The sequence below is a fragment of the Pelophylax lessonae genome (genome assembly GCF_965119305.1).
Source record: "Pelophylax lessonae genome assembly, chromosome: 4".
Classification (NCBI taxonomy): Eukaryota; Metazoa; Chordata; class Amphibia; order Anura; family Ranidae; genus Pelophylax; species Pelophylax lessonae.
In genome coordinates this window covers 66,047,412-66,070,889 of record NC_138771.1, presented here as the reverse complement: position 1 = coordinate 66,070,889, position 23,478 = coordinate 66,047,412, and the positions used below count along the sequence as shown (strand labels likewise).

At 45.9% G+C, this 23,478-nt stretch overlaps 1 protein-coding gene across 1 annotated transcript in view; it reads right to left on the bottom strand.

Annotated features, from left to right (window-relative positions):
• Positions 1–23,478, bottom strand: part of EFL1 (elongation factor like GTPase 1) — a 669,975-nt gene that overhangs the window by 428,248 nt on the left and 218,249 nt on the right. The window contains exon 14 of the mRNA XM_082255636.1: positions 4,960–5,134. Within this exon, the coding sequence (XP_082111762.1) occupies positions 4,960–5,134 (175 nt within the window). The remainder of the gene's footprint in view (positions 1–4,959; positions 5,135–23,478) is intronic.

Sequence of the window (23,478 nt, the reverse complement as noted above, 5' to 3'; positions counted from 1 at the left end):
GGACATCCAGAAGCAGTGCCACAAATGAGGGGTGGGATTGACAAAATCAAATCCAATCTAGTAGGCCCAACCGGTGCCAAACTAGAAGTTTTAAAGGCTCATTATAAACAAAGGATGAGACTAAAGAAAAAATTTTCCACCGGAAAAAAACCCTCGAGGTAGACCACTGGTCTCCTCAAATTGCGGCCTGCAAAACCTTGCGGCCAAATGAGGCATCAGACGATGCCATTACATCAATTTTATAATGTTTGGAGAAGGTATGCACCGACGACCAGGTAGCCGCCTTGCACACCTGGACCACTGACGCCTGATGGCGAAAGGCCCATGACGCACTAAGTGCCCGAGTGGAGTGCGCCTTAACAGGGAACGGGGGCTCCCGACCCTTAATAGAATAAGCCTGTACTACCGTCTGTCTGATCCATCTGGAAATGGTCGCGGCAGATGCAGGCAACCCCTTTTTGGGTCCATCTGGGATCACAAAAAGTGAATCCGTCTTGCGAAACGAGTCTGTCGTTTTCAAGTATACCCTGATCGCCCGGACCACATCCAAGGAGTGCAAAGCAAATTCCCGAGGATGACTGGGCTTAGGACACAGGGAAGGTAATACAATTTCTTCATTCAGATGAAATTCTGAAACTACTTTTGGTAGGAAGGATGGATTCGGACGAAGAACCACCTTATCTCTATGAACCACCAGATATGGTGAACGACAAGATAATGCGGCCAGTTCTGACACCCTGCGTGCAGAAGTAATAGCCACCAAGAAGGCCACCTTCTGGGACAACGTGGGTAGAGGAATCTCCCTAATATCTTCAAAGGGAGGTTTCTGAAGAACCGACAACACTAAATTAAGATCCCAGGGGGGTAACGGCGCGTGCACTGGCGGAGCCAGATGTCGCACCCCCTGGATGAAATTCCGCACCAAGGAATGAGTAGCCAAAGGCTTCTGAAAGAAGATGGCTAATGCTGAGACCTGACCCTTGATAGTACTCAAGGCCAGTTTCTGCTCAACCCCTTGTTGCAGAAAAGCCAATATTCGACTAATCGAATAAGACCGAGGACGGAACCCCAAAGGTTCACACCATGCAATGTAGGACTTCCATGTGCGATGATAAATCTTTCTGGAAGTCGCTTTCCTTGCTTCAACTAGAGTAGGAATAACTGAAGCTGACAAACCTTTGTCTTTCAGCACCTGGGTCTCAATAGCCAGGCCGTTAAAGCCAGCGATCGTAAAGCAGGATGGAAGATCGGTCCCTGAGACAGTAGATCCTCTCTGAGAGGAAGTCTCCACGGGACGTCCGCCACCAGTCTGACCATGTCGGCGTACCAAGCTCGACGAGGCCAGTCCGGAGCTACCAGGATTACTGGGATTCCTTCCTCCTCTACCCTGCGAAGAAGTCTTGGCAGTAACGCGAGAGGAGGGAAGGCATATATTAGCTGGTATTGCCCCCACGGGGCGATCAGTGCGTCTGCGGTTTCTGCTAGAGGATCGCGGGAGCGAGCCACGAATCTCTGAACTTTCCTGTTGAATCGTGATGCCAACAGATCCACATCCGGGGTGCCCCACCGTAGGCACAACTGGTGGAAAACGTCTGGATGGAGGGACCATTCCCCCTGATCCAGGGTCTGACGGCTGAGATAATCTGCCTGCCAATTCTCCACCCCCGGAATGAACACCGCAGAGATTGCTGGAACAAATCGTTCCGCCCAGCGAAGAATGCAAGCCACTTCTTTGGCCGCTCGGACACTCTTGGTGCCCCCCTGGTGATTGACATAAGCCACGGCCGTGGCATTGTCCGACTGGATCCGAACCGGGCTGCCCTGGAGCTGCTCGGTCCAGTGAATCAGACAAAGTCTGATCGCTCTCAGTTCCAATACATTTATCGGTAATCTGGATTCTTCCGGGGACCAAAGTCCCTGGACAGATAATTGACCGAGAATTCCTCCCCATCCGGATAGACTGGCATCCGTGGTCACTATCGTCCAATATATTGGCAGAAATGACTTTCCCTGGCTGAGCATTGGAGACCGAAGCCACCAAACCAGAGACTCTCTGGTCTGTTTGCTCAATCGTATCTGATTGTCCAGGGATTCCGGATTCCGATTCCATCTGAGGAGAATCTCTTGCTGAAGAATTCGGGTATGGGACTGGGCAAATGGGACTGCTTCGAAAGAAGCCACCATCAACCCCAGAACCCTCATGCAAGTCCGAAGGGAAGACCAGCTGTTGGACAGTAACAACTGGACTGCAGATTGAATCTTTCGAAGTTTCCCTACCGGAAAAAACACTCTTGTCCTGACTGTGTCTAGAATTAGACCCAGATATTCGAGCCTCTGGGTGGGAACCAGAAATGACTTTTGCTGGTTCACCAGCCACCCGAATTCCTGTAAAGAAATCATAGTAATTTCTATGTTTTGTAGCAAGGTCTGAGGAGACTCTGCATGAAGCAGAAGATCGTCTAGGTAACCTAGAATCGATATACCTCTTTGGCGCAGAAGTGCCAACATTGGGGCCAACACTTTTGTGAAGACCCGCGGAGCCGTGGCGAGACCGAAAGGTAACGCCACAAACTGATAGTGGTTCTCCTCTACGGAAAAGCGTAGAAAACGCTGATGTCCTGCGAAAATGGGAATGTGAAGATAGGCGTCCTTGATGTCTATGGACGCTAGGACATCCCCTGGATGCAGGAAGGCTGCTACCGTGCGAATGGACTCCATTCTGAATCTTCTTATGTTGACGAAAGAATTGAGTGCTCTTAAGTCCAGAATTGGACGCACTTTGCCCTCTTTCCTGGGTATTGTAAACAGGTTTGAATAAAACCCTTGAAACCGTTCTGTCCAAGGAACGTGGACTACCACTCCTTGTTGTAGTAGATCTGTGACTGCTCTCCGCAGATCTTCTAGACGATCCGGAGATAGTCGGATATTGGAAGGGAAGAATCGCGCCGGTGGAAGAGATCGAAACTCGATCTTGTACCCTGACTTTATGACTTCGCAAACCCATTTGTCCGGGATTCTGGAAAGCCATGGATCCGGGAACCGGCGAAGACGTCCCCCCACCCCAGTTATGGGTGGGGGCGCACCTTCAGGCTTTGGATGGTTTATCTTCAGGTCTGGAGGGGGCGGGCTTTTGCTTGCCCGACCAACGACCCCTGATGCCTCCTGCAGGAGGCTTGGAGGACTTAGTTTTTTCACCCGCTGGACGAAAAAACCTCTTGTGAGCAGAAAAAGAAGGCCCTCGTCTTTGACGAGTTCCTCTACCTTTAAAATTTTGCGGTAAAAAGGTGCTTTTTCCACCGGTGAGATCCTTAATGATCTCATCTAAGTTGGCTCCAAATAGACGTTCTCCTGAAAAGGGGATATTAGCCAATGCTTTCTTGGAACCTTGGTCGGCTATCCAACCTTTTAGCCACAGTGTGCGCCTGAGAACCACTGCTGAGACTGATGCTCGCGCCATTAATGGAGTGGCGTCTAACGCCGCATCACATACAAACTGTAACCCCTGTATCATTTGTTCCAACAAATCTGATACCGCCTGAGGGACTTCTTCTAAGTCCCGGCGTAACCACTTGGTCCATTCAGTTACAGCCTGCGAAACCAGACCAATAGCAATTATTGGCCTGAAAGCTGATCCAATCAAGGAAAACATGGTGCGAGACATAGCTTCTATCTTGCGATCCACTGGATCTTTAAAAGACGGACTGATTCCCTGTAGCAGAGAGAGGGAGGATATACCCTCAGGGACTGCCCCCTAGGGTGGAGCCAGAACGTTTTGTCATTCTGCCTAGTCCTACTCCTGCGGAGACAACATAACCCAGCTCTTGAGAATCAAGAAGACTACGTCTGTCAATGAGCGATAGAGAAACCTCCGCTGCCTACACTTCCGGATCCACAGATTGGGTTTCCCCAAAGGTAGCCTCCACTTATCCATTTTTTATTCCTACGCTTAGTCTAAAATTACCAGCTTTGTGACAGGTTTACTTTAAAGTTGAAGTATCTTAAAAAGGTTTTTCTTTAGTCTAAGGCAGGGATCCTCATACTATGGCCCTCCAGCTGTTGTGGAACTACATGTCCCATGAGGCATTGTAAAACTCTGACATTCACAGACATGACTAGGCATGATGGTAATTGTAGTTTCTGAACAACTGGAGGGCCATCGTTCAAAGACCCCAGGTCTTAGGCCTTGTTCACACGGGACAATATGTGTGCCCTGTGCAAGGCCATCTTTTGCCGGTATGCGGATGAACAAGTGTTCCGTGTATCACCCATTCGGCAGTCCCAATTGTTGTCTATTGGGATGCAGCAGCTGCACAGACATAGCCGCTGCTTCCTATACGACATCTGTGTGGGTGCACAGCCTTTAATGGACCCTGGGTGAATTTGGGGAGCCACACTGGCACCAATGTCATATTGGGACACAGCGGCTGTGTCCAAGTAACCACTTTGTCGCAATAGACATGATTAGGACTACTCACACAGGGATGCACGTGGGTAGTGCATGCCGTGCAGGTAAACATGGCCCTGCACGGGGCACACATGTCATTGCCCAGTGTGAACAAGGCTTCTATGTTCAAATAACAAAACAGGCTCCAAAGGGACACAATAATGATGTTGTGCTCAGCAGGTGGGACCACAATGTTCAGCAGACAGAGGCACCATTCAACATATTTGGAAGTAGTGAAAGCTAAAAATCCTAGTGGCTATAACAACAGAGCAAAGATTTGCTGAAACTGAAATAGTACTGGTGAGTATTAGAACTTTAAATTACTATTATGTGCATTGAAACCTTTTATTTCTGCGACAGGGTCTTTTTAAGATGGTGTAACTCTGGGGAATGCTGAAAGAAATCTGTATCTTTTATTAAAGCTACATTCCAAGTGGTAAAGTTAAAACAAGACTTGTTCAAGTACCGACTTTTATATTTGTGGAAATCTAAAATGAAAATGAAAAAAAAAATACCTTAGGCAGTGCTTCTGTTGGATCATATTTGGGTCCCAAAACAAATATCTTTTGCCCTCTGCGTACCACACCACTGAAGACTCGAGCAAAGGCAATAAAATAACTTTTATTCTCTGTATCTTGCTTCTCTGACTTTTCAACTAAACTTCCCACTTCATGCATAAGTGCATCACCTGTAACATATCCAAACAAAAGTTCATTTAGTATTTAAAGGGTAACTCAACGTTTGTGGGGGAAAAAAAAATAGCAAGTAAAAAATAATAAAGCGTATAGAATTGTGACAAGTCATATACTATTTGAATGTTATTAAAAATTACCTTTTCTTTTCAACCCGCAGCTCTGTAATTTTCTGTAAAATGCAATATAGCCACCTGGAGGAGTTCTATACACAGAAAGTGTACAGAACGCCCCCCAAAAACATAATTTCCTGCTTGTGCGATTGGCTTACTAATTTTCCCAGTCTGCACTAAGACACAAGTCAGATTTCAGGTATCCTAAGCAACAAAAATGTCATTTTTGGTGAGATACTGCCAAGGGAAATCACATCTAAAAAGATACAGGCCCTGCAATGTTCTTCATTAGAGCCCTGCAGGTGCAACAGCTGATTGGTAATTATGAGACTGCTAATTATGAGACTACCCCCATTCCCATCTTCAGAATTACAGAAAGTAAGAATCTACAATGTGTGTTAAAATCCCTAAAATGTACATTGATCACCAAGAGGGGAATGCTTTTTTCCTCATCAAAAGTGCAGTTAGGCCTCTTTCACACGGAACGTACCGTATTGCGATCCGCTCCGGCACTTTTTTTTTTTTTTACGGACACGGATGACATGTCATCCGGTCCGTATGTCCGCATATCATCCCATGCGTTTGCGGATGATATACAGACATAGTGTATGTCTATGGGATTGCGGATGTCAGCGGATGACACCGCTGACATCCGATTTTGCATTTTTTCGTTTCCGTTTTTTAAACGGAAGAAAAATAGGGTTCTGTTCCGTTCCAAAAAATGGAACAGAACTGAAAGGATGCAAGTCGGATGTCAAGGGAAGGTCATACGCTGACATCCGCATTCCCATTGACATGCATTATGTCCGTATATAACCCGCAAACGGATGGGGTGATATACGGACATACGGAGCGGCCGTGTGAAAGAGGCCTTACTCTTTAAAGCAAAAAGGTGGACAGTCTGACATTTTGGGACTTTTTTTTTTTATATTACCTTCCTCGGCATCCAGTGAAACAGAAATATTTGACCTACGGTTATATTGCTACCTTACAGGAGAATGAACATTAAAGTGTTACTAAACCCAGGGCCCTCCATTCACTATATCTGGTCGCCCACAGTACACAGAACATGGAAATGTAATTATTTTTGGTAAATATAAACTGCTAAATACCTTTTCTAATTAGTAGTATATAGCAGTCTTGTGACTTCTATCAGTGTCTGGTTAAAGCTTGTAGGAGGAGTTTTCATACCGCACTGAGCTGTCCGATCAGGATCCAGGACCCCTGACCCTTTGTCTGGACAGTGATGATCGGTCCTGTGCTGACCACATGCACTCTCCCATAAAAAAAAAAAATCTCTAGCAATACACACCAAACTGAGCATGTGTAGCCTGACTCCATTGACTCCGTCTTATCCGGACATGTCCTGGAGTCAGTGGAAGAAGAGGAGGATCTGTGCATAGAGGATCAAGCAGCCTTTTTACACAATGCATAGGATTAACCCCTTAGGTTTCACAGTGAATATAACAAGCATGCTTTACTGCATATACACACTGATTTTACTGTTGTGGGTTTAGTAACACTTTAAGAAAAGAGTTAAGAAAGTCAAGACCAGGAATCCTGCTTTGGTGTATGATCCAAGAGTTCTACAGTGGCACATTGATCAATTTAAATAATAACACAAGCACACACAGGCTCCATGAGGCACAAGCACAGTTGTTCCCTTAGGCACTTTTTAGCCCAGGTCCAATTCCCTTTAAAATGTATGAAAACCCTAAAAATTACCTTCTCTTATCCCTTTTGTTCTGGATTATGGAAGCTTGTTATGAAAAGTGCAAAATATAAACTGTTGATCTTCACAGAAGAGCTGACCTATGTAGACTTCCATCCACAAAGAAGACTGGTTGAAGGAAAGAAAATGACTGGATTCCCCCATTTACAGTCAGTGATGGGGCAATCAGTCCCGCTGCACTATTGTATTCTGACTGCGGGAGGTTTCCCAGCCATCAGAATACAATGCCCACTGCTGGTGGCTACAGCCGCCAGCAGTGACGAATGAAAAGAAACCCGACAGGCTGGTTGTACTAAAGTCGATCGATAGAGCGGCTTCAGTACAATCACCCTGTCCATAGATAGATTGAAATTCATCTGGCTCCTTCTGAACCTTAGACCTTTTAATGCTTTTTATGAAGAGGGGGAGTAGTTTTGTAGCTTAGCAAAAAGACAATGGGCTCAGCTGTTAAAACTCAGTCCACAAAAAAAGCTGTGTGTTGGCAGCCTACTGCAAAGCTGAGGAGCAGATAGCATTTCTCACAGCCCAACAGGTATTTTCTTTGCAGGGGTTTAAGTGATAAAACACAAGTAAATGTGCATGTATTACAGAGGAGTAAAATGGATCAACTGGCACCCCGACTGGGTACCTCCATTGACGGATGCTCCTAGTGCTTCCCAATGGCTCCAAGCAATCCACCAGACACCATAACCACCGCAGACCCCACAAACCTCCGCAGCTTGGTTGGGATCTCGCCGTCTCCTACCCACCCTGGATCTACGACAAGGCTCCAGGTTCCAGTGGGTGAACCTCTCTTTCCCCAGAGAGTGAAGCAGGAACAAGCTCTTACAAGATCTTGGTGATTATTCAAGGGAGTATGAAGAGCATAGCAATCCCTTGTAGCAGATTCCCCCAATAAGAGACATGGCTTTAGATTGAGGGTGAGGTAGAACTCAAACTTTTTATTCAAACAAATGCACATAGAGATATACACTGTGGGACAATCCCACCTCCCCCTTAGCAGCCAATCCAAATACACATATACATCCCATAATAAGTTTATCTTAAGGCAGACAGAAACAATAGAACAATGGAATACAGGCACTTAACAATAACAAACCCCACCCCATCTCACTATCTAGCAAGTGTCTATGAGACACTCCTGCAATATTCTAGCAATCTGAAAAGTCAAACCATTCATCTTCATACATTTCCTGAGAGATATTGCTGTCCCATCTGAAGCCATCCACACCATTCTCTCAGCGTCCCCCAAGTATCTGTCCCTCACTCACAGGAAGGGTGAACACCCGCACAAGGGGTATCACATATGTTTTGTTTTTTTTTTTTTCCTTGGCAAACACTTTAACCTATTTGCTGCCACTGCCAAATATCTTATGGTTTTGCATACACTCCGACCAGCTACAGCCACCAGGAGTGTGTACAGTTCACAAGCCAACTGTCGGCTTTCAGAAAAAAGTGATCTGGCAGCTGTGCAGCTGCCCAATTACTTTCTGTAACCCCAGAACTGTGCTCCCCCGTCCCACCTATGGCCCAGTAAATAAATGTCAGGTGTCGCTGGATAGAGGAGAGGGAGACAGTGAACACTCATTCGTTGATCTCTTCTAGCTAGGATAAAGCCTGAAGCAACATGTAAAACATCACTTTTAATTTCTGTTGTTACTTTCCCTGGCCCTTGTGGTCAGGGAAGAAACTAATGGAGCGCAATCCGCACTCCATTAGCTTCAACAGAAGTTAAATGAGGCATCAGGAGTCTAAAAGACCCCTGATGTCCTATTAAAGAGAACCTATTCTAAAAATAGTATATTACATAGGTTACTGTTTGTCCCCTATGTAATATATTTTTGTGAAAGAAAACAAAAATTGCACAAAAATAAAGTTTTACCCAATACCCTAAAAACCCTCCCAAAGCCTGTCCCACCATCATGTATGCACAAATGTAAATGCACCCATCAGGGGTGCCTACATATGAAAACATTGCTTACAATACACATTATAAATCACCATGCATGCCAAAATGAGCAATCATTTTAGGGCTAATATTCATGGTTAACTCTAAATTGATGACCTGTAGTGCCCTTTAAAGCATTTTCTATGGAATATATAGTGAGGGAAAAAATGAGATTTTTGACTTACCATAAAATCCATTTCTCTGATGTTCATTGACCGACACAGCTCTTAAACTTCATGACCATAGGGTTATGCTGCCCCCTACAGGAGTAGGACACTAGGCAGAGAAAAGCTTGAGTATGCCTATGGGGCAGTCCCTGGGGGTATAATCCCACTTCCTGTTATAGGATTTCAGTTTTGTAACAATCAGTGTCAGAAGAAGAAAAAAATGGATTTTATGGTAAGTCAAAAATCCCATTTTCTCTTTTGTTGATTGACAAACACAGCTCGTCATCTTCATGACCGTAGGGACGTCCCAAAGCATGTCAAACATGAGGGGTGGAAACAGCAGAAAAAAACAACTTCTTAAAGGCTAAACATAGCTAACCAGGTAACATGGAGCTCAACTGAGAACAACTGGAGCTCACCTGAAAAAAACACCCTCAAAGAGGACAATCCTCTAAACAGCAGCCTGCAAAACTTTGCGGCAAAAGAAGCCTCCACAAATGCCAACAAATCCACTTTATAAAACATTGTGAATGTGTGCACAGATGACCAAGTGGGCGCTTTGCAAACTTGCACCACTGACGCCTGATGACGGAAGGCCCAGGAGGCACTAAGCGAGTAGAATGCGCCCAGGGAAAGGAGGAACCCGACCCTAATAGAATAAGCCTGAACCACAGTTTGCCTGATTCCTCTGGAAATGGTCACAGCAGAAGCAGCCAGCCACTTCCGAGGTCCATCACTGAGGACAAACAGTGAGTCTGATTTCCTAAAAGACTCCGTAGCTGCCAAGTACACCCTTATTGCACGAACCACATCCAGGGAATGCAAGGCAACTTCCTTAGAATGTTTAGGCTTAGGACACAGGGAAGGCAACACAATGTCTTCATTCACATGAAAATCCGAGACAACCTGTGGAAGGAACGACTGACATGGTCGAAGAACCACCTTATCCCTGTGAACATTTAGATAAGGTGAACAGCAAGACAGCGACGCCAGCTCAGACACCCTGTGCGCCAAAGTAATAGCCACCAAAAAGGCCACCTTCTGGGAAAACGGAAACAGGGGAATCTCCCAAACATTTTCAAAGGGAGGTTTCTGAAGACCTGACAACACCAAATTGAGGTCCCACTGCGGCAATGGAGACCACACCAGGGGAGCCAAGTGTCTCCCTCCCTGGAGAAAGTTACGCACCAAGGAGTGTGAGGCCAATAGACGTTGAATGAAAATTGCCAAGGCCGAGACCTGGCCCTTGATGGTACTCAAAGCCAAACGTTGCTCGACCCCTCGCTGGAGGAAAGATAAGACCTGAGTCACAGAAAAGGAGCAAGGGTGAACCCCAAGGGACTCACACCACGCAATGTACGTCTTCCAAGTACGATGGTAAATCTTCCTGGAAGTAGACTTTCTAGCTTTTAAAAGCATAGGAATCACCAAATCAGACAACCCTCTATCCTTCAGCACCTGGCTTTCAACAGCCAGGCTGTCAAAGCCAGCGACTGTAAAGCCGTATGGAAGAGACAGGAGATCAGGAGATCTACCCTGAGAGGGAGTCTCCAAGAAACATCCACAACCAGCCGTACCAGATCTGCCAGAAGGACTAGAATCCCTTCTGCCTAGATCCTGCGCAGGAGTCGTGGCAGAAGTTTGAGAGGAGGAAAGGCGTATATCAGACGATAATGACTCCAGGGAGCTCCTAGGGCATCGGCTAGAGGGTCCCGAGACCGTGCCACAAACCTCTGAATTTTCCTGTTGAGGCGAGAGGCCTCGGGAGTCCCCCACCAGAGAAACAACTGACTGAACACCTCCGGATAAAGTGACCATTCTCCTTGATCCAACGCCTGTCGACTGAGATAGTCCACCTGCCAATTTTACACCCCAGGAATGTGTACAGCAGAGAGGGCTGTAACAAACCACTCTGCCCACCTTAGAATGCCGGCTACTTCCCGAGCCACCAGAATACTTCTCGTGCCCCTTGGGGATTGACATAGGCCATGGCCATGGCATTGTCCGACTGAATCCGTACCAAACATCCCTGGAGACGAACTGTCCAATGATCCAGGCAAAGCCTGATCGCTCGGAGCTCCAGTACATTGAACGGTAGCCCGGACTCCCTGAAAGTCAAGACCCCTTGAGCACAATCTGTGTGGAGGACGCCTCCCCACCCCGATAGACTGGCATCCATGGTGACAACTGTCCAGTACAGGGGAAGAAAGGATTTTCCCTGAAGAAGTTCCGGAGAGCGAAGTCACCAACCCAGGGACCCCCTTGTTCTCCGGCTCAACTGAGATAACAAGTCTTGCACTGTCCCATACAGATCCTGTAGGCTATCTGGGGATAATTGCAGGTTGGAAGGAATGAACCTTGCCGACGGGTGTGATCAAAACTTGATCTTGTGGCCGGATCGACTTCCTGGACCCACTTGTCCTGAATTAGGAAGGTCCACGGGTCTGGAAAACAGTGAAAACATCCCCCCACCCCTGATACGGGTGAGGGTGCCCCTTAATGCGGAGGAGGTTTTGTCTGCAGGCCTGGTAGATCCCGCTCCAGGTTTCGCCGACCACGACTTCTTGGAACCCCCAAAGGGGGTTTTGAAGGGTTTTGATCCCTTGTCCTGAGATCCCAGGGAACGAAAGGGCAGCTTGTGAGCAGAAAAGGAGGGTCCCCATCTGCAACACTACTCCTTACCCTTGGAAGCCTGAGGAAGAAGAGTACTCTTTTTCCCCATGAGGCCTTTGATGATGTCATCCAAGGAAGCTCCAAACAGGCTATCTCCCACGAATGGAAGATCGAACAAGGCCTTCTTAGAAGCCTAGTGGACCCGCATTTTAGCCAGATAATGCGCCGCAGGACCACTGCATAGACAGCCTAGAAAGCAAGAGAGCGGCATCCAAAGAGGCGTCACAGACGAACTGTAGCCATTGGACCAATTGATCCGCCAGCTCCACAAACTCAGGAGGGAGCAGTTTCTCCTCCAGGTCATGGTGTAAAGCTTTTGCCCATTCAGTCATAGCTTGTGACACCAGGGTGATGGTAAACATCGGCCTAGGTGCCAACCCAGCCACAGTGGAAATATAGCGGGTCAAGGCCTCTGACCTCCTATCATCCGAATCAGAGAAGACCGGAGACTCTTCTTCCAGTATAACCGTGGCTTTATTCAACCTGGAAACCGGAGAGTCCACTACAGGAGGTACCGTCCATTATTTAAAGAGGGACTCCTCATAAGGGTATCACATTGGTGCGTTTTGGGGACCCCCACTGTTTTGGAGACAATATTTTCACAGGAGGCGGGAAAGGGGAAACACCCTTGCCGCTTTGGAGAACTTGTGGGTGCCAAAGGTGACCCACGCCTCTGATGCTGCATCAGTCACATCTTCCAAATGTAAGGTTTCCCGCACCGATACAATCAGTGCATCCACTAACGCCTTTTCATGTGCGGCTAGAGGAACAGAGGAATCATCCTCACAATCTAAGCATGCAGGGTGCGAGGATGCAGACCTAGAAGGGTAACTGGCATCCGCAGCAATCGATTTAGACCCTGGATCTGAAGAGACAGAGGAAGCAGGTAAAGGCGGTGGACGCTTTTTGGTTGCTCGTTTGCCGAGGACCAAATCCACAACAAGGACTCCAGGACCGCCGTTACTGCAGCCAGTTGTGGGGCCCCGCATCCACTGAGAGTGGATCAGGTGGTGAAACATGTTTCAGTGACTCCATGATGGAAATGGAAAACTGCACCACAAGTGTAAAAACACACTGTAAGGGACACCCCACCACACTGTCCGCACCACATGGCCCAGCACAGCACTACCGCTATATAGCAGCAAGAGGCAGAGGGAGACCCAGGCACTCCCCACCCCCGAACAGCTCACAGGAAGCTTCTGCACAGTGATCAGTAAAAGACATGTCTGGCTATTAGCACTAGAGGCCGAGGACTCCCACCGCCGAATCAATGCCCATCTGAGCTCAAAAACACAGCCGCCGCTTTTTTCAATGGGAAGCTATAGGAAAATGGCAACAAGGCTACACAAACATGGCCGCCGATCAGTAGCTAAATAGGCTACAAGAAACTGGCGGCCCCTCGCTGTGCCACGTGGCTCCCGGGGGGGTCCTAAGGCAACAGGGAGGTGGGCCCAGACAGTAGCCCCCACCAGGCCCATCCCCCTCAAGGAGCAATCTTTGAGCATCAGCGACACGCTCCACCCTTCCCCCATCGCCAGTGCCGCACCCAAATGCACCTCAAAAAGGTATGCCTGCCCTGGGGGGGGGGAGGGGGGGTGTAAGAGCAGATGGGGGGCCACAGGCCACAGAGACCACCAAGCCAGGTGGAGGGGTGACACGATAGGGAAGGAGGGGAACCAGGGGATCCGACCATCCCAGGGAGAGTCCCACGTCCGCCCCAATAACCGCCAGTGGTAGAGGGGGGACAGCAACTTACCACACCAGGAACAGGGTGGGCACTGCCCTGGACAGGACACCGATCTATCGTAATGTAGGTGCTGTTGGCCAGGAGGAAACGCTGCGACTCCAGCTAAAGCCAGTTCGTATGCGTCCTCACAAGATGTTTAACTCGCAGGCCAGTCCCCATCCAGTAGTCGATCTAGTGCGCAGCTGCAGTCTGAACACGCTCACAGTCTGGACCCTAAGAATCTAGATTATCCAGTTCCTCGCCCAGTCTGGCAGTTTATAGTAGATTCTCACAGGAACAAAATAAAAGGAGGACAGAATTCCATGTAAAAAGAAAAAAAAATGTAGGACCAGAGATCCCAGCAAGGAACTAGGTCCTTACTCCTGGCTGGGCAGAAAAAAAACCTGATTACCTATAGCAAGAAGTGGGAGTATAACCCCAGGGATTGCCACATAGGCGTGCTCAAGCTTTTCTCTGCCTAGTAGCTTACTCCTGTAGGGGGCAGCATTGCCCTATGGTCATGAAGATGAAGAGCTGTGTCTGTCAATGAACGAAAGAGAAAAGTATTTGATCCCCTGCTGATTTTGTACGTTTGCCCACTGACAAAGAAATGATCAATCTATAATTTTAATGGTAGGTTTATTTTAACAGTGAGAGACAGAATAACAAAATAACAACCAAATAATATAGAAAAAAAAAGCATTTAAAAAAGTTATAAATTGATTTGCATTTTAATGAGTGAAATAAGTATTTGATCCGCTATAAATTAGCAAGATTTCTGGCTCCCAGAATATACAGGTAATGAGCTGAGATTAGCAGCACTCTCTTAAAGGGAGTTCTCTTGATCTCAGCTTGTTACCAGTATAAAAGACACCTGTCCACAGAAGCAAACAATCGTCAGATTCCAATATCTCCACCATGGCCAAGACCGACAAGCTGTCCAAGGATGTCAGGGACTAGATTGTAGACCTACACAAGGCTGGAATGGGCTACAAGACCATTGCCAAGCAGCTTGGTGGGAGGGTGAAAACAGTTGGTGTGATTATTCGCAAATGGAAGAAACACAAAATAACTGTCTATCTCCTTCGATCTGGGGCTACATGCAAGATCTCACCTCCTGGAGTTTCAATGATCATGAGAACAGTGAGGAATAAGCCCAGAACTACACAGGAGAATCTGGTCAATAACCTCAAGGCAGCTGGGACCGTAGTCACCAATTGGTAACACACTACACTGCGAAGGATTGAAATTCTGCAGCGCCCACAAGATCCCCCTGCTCAAGAAAGCACATGTACACACCTGTCTGAAGTATGCTAATGAATAACTGAATGATTCAGAGGAGAACTGGGTGAAAGTGTTGTGGTCAGATAAGACCAAAATCAAGCTCTTTGACATCAACTCAACTCACTGTGTTTGGAGGAGGAGGAATGGTGCCTATGACCCCAAAAACACCTTCCCCACCATCAAAGATGGAGGTGGAAACATTATGCTTTCGGGGGGTGTTTTTCTGCTAAGGGGACAGGACAACTTCACAGCATCAAAGAGACGATGGACAGGGCCATGAACCTCCTTGCCTCAGCCAGGGCATTGAAAATGGGTCATGGATGGATATTCTAGCATGACAATGACCCAAAACACAAGACCAAGGCAACAAAGGAGTGGCTCAAGAAGAAGCACATTAAGGTCCTGGAGTCCTAGCCAGTCTCCAGACCTTTATACCATAGAAAATATGCAGAGAGAGTTGCAGGTTTGAGCTACCACGTCACCCTCGAAACCGTAATGACTTGGAGAGGATCTGCAAAGAGGAGTGTGCAAATCTGGTGGCCAACAACAAGAAACATCTGACCTCTGTGATTGCCAACAAGAGTTTAGCCACCAAGTACTAAGTCAAGTTTTGCGAAGGGGTCAAATACCATACTTATTTTACTCATGAAAATGCAAATCTATTTTTAAATTTTTTGAAATGCGTTTTTCTGGACTTTATGTTTTTATGTCTCTCACTGTTAAAATAAACCTACCATTAAAATTATAGACTGATCATTCCTGTTGTCAGTGAGCATATCTACAAAATCAGCAGGGGATCAAATACTTTTTCCCCTCACTGTAAAGGGTAATGAAAAATTGATGGTGTTTTGATGGCAAATATCTATCTACTTGGCACAGCCAAACCTTTATACTCTACCAAACAAACTGGGTAATAGTTTTCGTTTGTGTGCCCTAATATTAATTTTAGTGTATTGTTCACAGAAAGTTTGTGCTTGATAAACCATTATAAATATTGTGTGGAATAAACAATTGGAACTAATACCGTTTTATTTTCCAGGGTGTCTGCTTTCAGAAAAAATATAATGCTTGTGGGTTTTGAAGTAAAACAGCAAAACTTTTTTTTTTTTTAATTTTTGGATAGAGTGAAGGTGCATTAGAACACCTGTTTTGGTATTGCTGTCTGTGCCCCCGTTAGGCAGATTTACCCTATTTCTCATGTTTATCATTATTACTGAAAGTAAAAGAAAATCCCAAATTTAAGGTTGTCTGCAGAACAGAAAGAGGGGATATCTTCCAACGGAGACACTAGTTCTAGCGGCCCTGGTGACAGCCAGGGAATTCTTCATTTTGGATGGATTTTCTCTCACTTCCTGTTGTGGCTATGGGACAGGAAGTGAAGGGAAATCTCCCTAATGGGACACAAATAGCAAAAATAAACCTTACAGGGGGTTATAACCCTCCATTACTCTATCCAAGATGAAAAAAAAAAAAAAAGGTTTACGTTCTACTTTAACAAATCTTCAGGCCTAAAATTATTTTTAAACATGTGCAAAAAAACCCTCAAACCTCTCTGGCAGGGAAAGGGTTAAAAAAAGCATCCACTGTGTTACATATCCACTTCCTACCGGCCCGCCGTCAAATGACGGTGGAGCGGTGCATCTATTGTTCCGGGACGCCGTCATATGACGGTGCACCAGAACAGCCTCTCTCGCGCGCCCGCAGGGGCGTGCAGATCGGCGATCGTGGGCGCGCCGTGTTGCTAGGACACGGCGCGACCCCGATCTTGGTAAAGAGTCAATGACATGACTCTTTACCCATGTGATCGGCTGTGTCCAATCAAAGCCGGTCACATGTAAATGAGCAAGTGCCGTTATTCGGCTCTCCTCGCCTCACACTGTCAGAGTGTGAGGCGAGGAGAGCCGATCAGCGGCTCCTCCTCACAGGGGAGACAGGGACATGTAATCAGGGCACTGATGATCAGTGCCCTGATTACAGAAAATTGAAATATAGTGCCAATCAGTGCCCACAGAGCCCACCATCAGTGCCCATAGTGCTGCCAGTCAGTGCCCATTGGTGCCTGCTCATCTAGGCACTGATGGGCACTGACTGGCAGTACTATGGGCACTGATTGTGGGCACTGATGGTGCTGCCCATCGGTGCCGCCCGTCAGTGCCCATCAGTGCCGCCCGTCAGTGCCCAGTGCTGCCTATCAGTGCCACCTATCAGTGTGGCATATTAGTACCTCCTCATTAGTGCCACCTCATCAGTGCCCATCAGTGCAGCCTATCGGTGCCCATCAGTGGCGCTTCATCAGCGCACATCAGTGAAGGAGAAAAGTTATTTATTTTCAAAATTTACTCACAGAAAATAAGAAAAACTTTTTTTTTTCACAAAATTTTCTGTCTTTTCTTTTTTTTTGTATGAAATAAAAAACCCAGCAGTGATTAAATACCCCCAAAAGAAAGCTCTATTTGTGTGGAAAAAAATGATACAAATTTCATATGGGTACAGTGTAGCATGATCGCGCAATTGCCATTCAAAATGTGAGATCGCTGAAAGCTGAAAATTGGCCTGGGCAGAAAGGGGGTGAAAGTGCCATGTATTGAAGCGGATATGGAGCATGCCATTCTCACATGTAAACAATTGGTAGTTGCCTGGTTTGTACTGAACTAAATACCAAATATCAAAATTCCCAGCAATGTGTGGGTGGATGTTCCACTTTAAATTCCTTCTTTTTGCATAATGCTGTCAGCAGTTAAAGCGTTACCTGGTTGCAGTCTAGGATCAAGCTCAGGTAAACCAGAAGACGTGTCAATTGTTTGCACTTTGCAAAGTAGCATAAAACTTCGCAGACATGAGGACCCCTGGCAGAAGGGGTGAATGTACATATTTCAGCCAAACCACAAAGTAACACTGCATGATTCCGTATTTCGGTCTGCTTATTAAATAGTATAGGCAACAAGAGGATGGTTTGCACGCTCTGGAACTTTCAGATTTCCTTGCTTCAGTTGTCACATGGGTACTTGGATTACTATAAAAAATACTTTCATGCACGCATTTCTTCTCTCCGGAGGTTGCTGTGACACATATTGTGCAGCTCTGTGCTTGAATGGCATTTACAGTGAGCTTAGAATGACACCAATGTGCTTATGTGCACAAAGGGGCTCTATGTGTGAACTAACCATCTCTGACACCTACCATAGCAAAACCAGGTGGGACCATAAGGCTCGGTTCACACTATTGCGATGCGGGAAGGCTGCGAATTCGCAGCCTGTTCCCGCATCGCACACGCACCCCCGGCAGTTCACACTGCCATATGCGATCCGCTGGGGGTGTCAATGTAATCTTAACGACACCCCCAGTTTGATCGCATATCGCAGTGCGATCGTGCAGTTCGCACAGGATCGGATCGCACAAGTGTGAACCGCTGTGCGATCCGATCCTGATGCGGCAGCAAAAATGCCTCCTGTGCGTCTTTGCTGCGGGTGCGGTGCGAATTTAGCCATACAAACTGTATGGCTAAACTCGCACCGCACAGCTGATCGCATGTCATGTCGGAGCAGTGCGCTCCAACATGACATGCGAACCCGGCACACGCAGAAGTGTGAACCGGCTCTAAGAGCGCAGGAAGCTGGGGAACTGTAAAAATGGGGATTGCATTCATTTAAATGTATCTGGGAACATGCAGCAAATAAACTGTAAGGCCCCTTTCACACTTGTGCGACCTAAAAGTTGCACAATTTTTTGCCGCGATTTTGACTAGGCTTGAAGCAATGCCTGTGTAATCTTGAGGTCTATGGACTTCAAAACGCATAAAAGTCACACCAAAGTAGTGCAGGGACTACTTTGAAGTTGCTGCGGCTTGAAGTCACACCGATATGAACGGTACTCATTGGAAATTATGGCGTGTCACGCAAATTTTTAGTTCCAAGTCGCAGGACAATTCGCATAAGTGTGTGGTGGTATTTAACCGATTGCCGACCGCCGCACGACGATTTACGTCGGCAGTCAGCCCCTCACAGGCAAAGCGACGTAGGGCTACGTCGCTACCCTGTTGGGTCTAGGGAGCGAGCGCGCGTCGTCGGAGGCGCGCTCTCGCGCGGTCAAAGCCCCCCCCGCGCACGTGTGCCCGGCGGACCCGATGTCCGTCGGTCACTCGCGATCCTCCGTTAGAGCAGGAGAAAGGCAGGCGGCTAATGTAAACAAAGCCGCCTGTCATTCTCCCCTGTGTAAGAATAGTGATCATACGGTTCTACTATGTAGGACCGTTGATCACTGTTCATACACCCCAAGCCACAGCAAATCACAGTTAGAATCACGCCCCTAGGGACACACATAACCCCTCCCTCTCAAAAAAAAGTTAACCCCTTCACTGCCAGTGTCATTTTACAGTAACAGTGCATATGTATAGCACTGATTACTGTAGTAATGTCACTGGTAACCCCAAAAGTGTCAAAAATGTCAGCCAAGGGTCCGATCTGTCGCAGTACCGCAAAAAAAAAAAAGAAATCGCAGATCACCGCCATTACGCGTTAAAAAAAAAAACAACAAAAATTACAAAAATCTTTCCCTTAGTAAACGAAATAACTTTTGCGCAAACCAATCAAAATACACTTTTTGCAATTTTTTTTACCAAACATATGTAGCAGAAAACAAATTGGCCTAAAATGTTAAAAAATTTTGATTTTTACATTTTTTTGGGGGGAATTTCATATAAAAAAATGTGAAAAATATTGTTATTTTTGCAAAATTTATGTTTTTTTGTTTATAGGGCAAAAAGTAAAAATCTCACAAGTGATCAAATACCACCAAAAGAAAGCTATGTTTGTGGGAAAAAAAAGGACATCAAATTTGTTTAGGTACAGTGTAGCATGACTGCGCAATTGTCCGTTAAATTCACGCAGTGCCGAATCGCAAAATAGGCCCTGGTCAGGAAGGGGGTAAAGTCTTCCGGGGCTTAAGTGGTTAATCACCACTGGGTTTTTTATTTTTTCTAAGGCTCCATTCACACCTGAACGTATCGTTTTCAGGCATTTATTTGGGCTTTTTTCAGGCATTTTTTTGGGGCTTTTTTCATGTGTTTTTTGCAAGTGTTTGGAGGCAGGCATTGACATCTAACAAAAACGCTTGTAATCTGCAAAAAAAAGAAGCTCATGTACTTTTTTGAGCTTAAGGCGTTTTGCCTCAGGTGACAAAACGCTCATATGCGAACAGGGACCTTTGAAATGAATGGGATTTTGCTTGTTGGGCGTTTCGAGACTTCAGAGATGAGTTTTACAAGCTGAAAAATGCTCAATTGTGAACAGGGCCTCAACAAATGAAAAAAGACCAAAAATGCTGAAAAAAAACAAAACAAAAGTTTTTGATAGTTTGTTATAAAAACTTGAAAACCGATAATATTTCTCCTTTACTGATGAGGCTGCACTGATGGGTACTGATAGGTGGCACTGATGTGGCTGCACTGAATGGCACTGATAGGTGGCACAGATGGGCAGCACTGATAGGTGCCACTAAGGAGGAGGCACTGATTGGCAGCACTGTGTTGGCAATGTTGGGACTGGACTGATATTTAGGACAATGATAATCAGTGCCCTGATTATCAGTGCCGACGTCCCATTAAGACAAGCCGGTGTCAGCATGAGGAAAGAAAAGCCGATAACTGGCTTGTGTTTACATCCGTGATCAGCTGTCACTGGACACAGCTGATCACGTAGTAAAGGGCCTATGTAATTGACCCTTTTTTATTTTTTTTTAAATCAAGTCGTTTTTATTATCAATTTTTGATAATACAAAAACACATTTGCAATAATGATATCCCAAAGAAAAGTTTCAGGTAACAGAACAATAAAATAACCATATTAAAAAAAAAAAAAAAAAAAAAAACAGTCACAGTCATTCACAGATGATTTAGAAGCGATAATGGTAAATACTTATAATTACCATAAAATATTGGTATATACAGCTGCAAGACAAAGTATATGAACCCTTTGGAATGATATGGATTTCTGCACAAATTGGTCATAAAATGTCATCTGATCATCATCTAAGTCACAACAATAGACAATCAGTCTGCTTAAACTAATAACACACAAAGAATGAAATGTTGCCATGTTTTTATTGAACACACCATGTAAACATTCACAGTGCAGGTGGAAAAAATATGTGAACCCCTAGACTCATGACATCTCCAAGAGCTAATTGGAGTGAGATGTCAGCCAACTGGATTCCAATTAATGAGATGAGATTGGAGGTGTTGGTTACAGCTGCCCTGCCCTATAAAAAACACACACCAGTTCTGGGTTTGCTTTTCACAAGAAGCATTGCCTGATGTGAATGATGCCTCGCACAAAAGAGCTCTCAGAAGACCTACGATTAAGAATTGTTGACTTGCATAAAGCTGGAAAGGGTTATAAAAGTATCTCCAAAAGCCTTGCTGTTCATCAGTCCACGGTAAGACAAATTGTCTATAAATGGAGAAAGTTCAGCACTGCTGTTACTCTCCCTAGGAGTGGCCGTCCTGTAAAGATGACTGCAAGAGCACAACGCAGACTGCTCAATGAGGTGAAGAAGAATCCTAGAGTGTCAGCTAAAGACTTACAAAAGTCACTGGCAAATGCTAACATCCCTGTTAGCGATTCTACAATACGTAAAACACTAAACAAGAATGGATTTCATGGGAGGATACCACAGAGGAAGCCACTGCTGTCCAAACAAAACATTGCTGCACGTTTACAGTTTGCACAAGAGCACCTGGATGTTCCACAGCAGTACTGGCAAAATATTCTCTGGACAGATGAAACCAAAGTTGCGATGTTTGGAAGAAGCACACAACACTATGTGTGGTGAAAAAGAGGCACAGCACACCAACATCAAAAACTCATCCCAACTGTGAAGTATGGTGGTGGGGGCATCATGGTTTGGGGCTGCGTTGCTGCGTCAGTGCCTGAACGGATTGCTATCATCGAAGGAAAAATGAATTCCCAAGTTTATCAAGACATTTTGCAGGAGAACTTAAGGCCATCTGTCTACCAGCTGAAGCTCAACAGAAGATGGGTGTTGCAACAGGACAATGACCCAAAGCATAGAAGTAAATCAACAACAGAATGGCTTAAACAGAAGAAAATACGCCTTCTGAAGTGGCCCAGTCAGAGTCCTGACCTCAACCCGATTGAGATGCTGTGGCATGACCACAAGAAAGCGATTCACAGCAGACATCCCAAGAAACAGTTCTGTAAAGAGGAATGGCAAAGAATTACTCCTGACCGTTGTGCACGTCTGATCTGCAACGACAGGAAACATTTGGTTGAAGTTATTGCTGCCAAAGGAGGTTCAACCAGTTATTAAATCCAAGGGTTCACATACTTTTTCCACCTGCACTGTGAATGTTTACATGGTGTGTTCAATAAAAACATGGCAACATTTCATTCTTTGTGTGTTATTAGTTTAAGCAGCCTGTGATTGTCTATTGTTGTGACTTAGATGATGATGATCAGATCACATTTTATGACCAATTTGTGCAGAAATCCATATCATTTCAAAGGGTTCACATACTTTTTCTTGCAGCTGTATGTATTGACTCACAGGCAATGTAATGCCCTTATTGAATCCTGTTATCAGTGAATACCTACTTTCCAACACCAACAAATACTGGACAACCCTCCCCCGTCCACCCTAGTCCATCTCACTACTTAATCCTGTATCGGTTGTCACCCATAAACTATTATTTGTGTTTTAATCTATATCTTCCACATCCCGAGGGGGGGCATCAAAAAGCTAATTATTAGATTCCATCCACCAGGACCATATTCTTTTGAATTTGCTTGGACATCCCCTATGTTTGAAGGTCAATCTCTCCCTTTGCAATGTGAAATTAATAACTTCACACCCAGTGTCGGGACAAGGTAATTTAGAGCTCAGGGCGAACATGCCAAACTGCACCCCCCCCCCCCCCCAGATGTATGAGCATTGTGTGTCAGCAAAAATCCCCCTAAATCACCACTCTTAGCATGTCCTCCCTCCAAATCTCCCCTCCTAGAACAAAACTTACCCCCGTTTCCCCCCCAAATTCCCCCTTGCAGCACAAACTACTTCCCCCCATCTCCTTGCGGCACCCCCCACCTCACATGATACCTCCACAGTGCCCAAGGCAGTTTCTCCTCCTGCCCACCCCTTGTCCCGGCCCTAATCACACCACTGTTTATGTGGTAGTTGGCCCTTTACCTCGATTTGTGATTGGCTCCAAAGGACTCAGCTAATCACAGAGCGCACCGCCTGGCCACGCAGTGCAATCATAGAAGGACATCCACGTACACCCTTCTGGCAAAGTAAGCCTGCGCTGTAGTCGTCTTTTGGCTATATTGCAGGCAGAGAGCACTGAGAGCCAGGGCCATATCGATGTTGTAAGGCAAACCAAATTTACTGCACCATCGGCAGCCTGAACTTTAACACTTGGGTTTCAGCAACTGCTGAGTAACCCTGATGGAGGTATCTTTCTTGTCATTTTCCATTATCTGGGACTGGCTATGGGTGTTTTTTAACTATTGACCTCATCTTAATTGAAGTCTTCATTTTTTGTTTGTTTTTGGATCATTCGTTTTCTGGGGAACCGGTTCCATAGTACTAGGGGTTGCTCCTTGACATGGAAAAATTGATCCAACCCCCATCTATCCATCTACAACAATATTGATGTTGCATACCGGAGAGTGTATGGGGCCCAT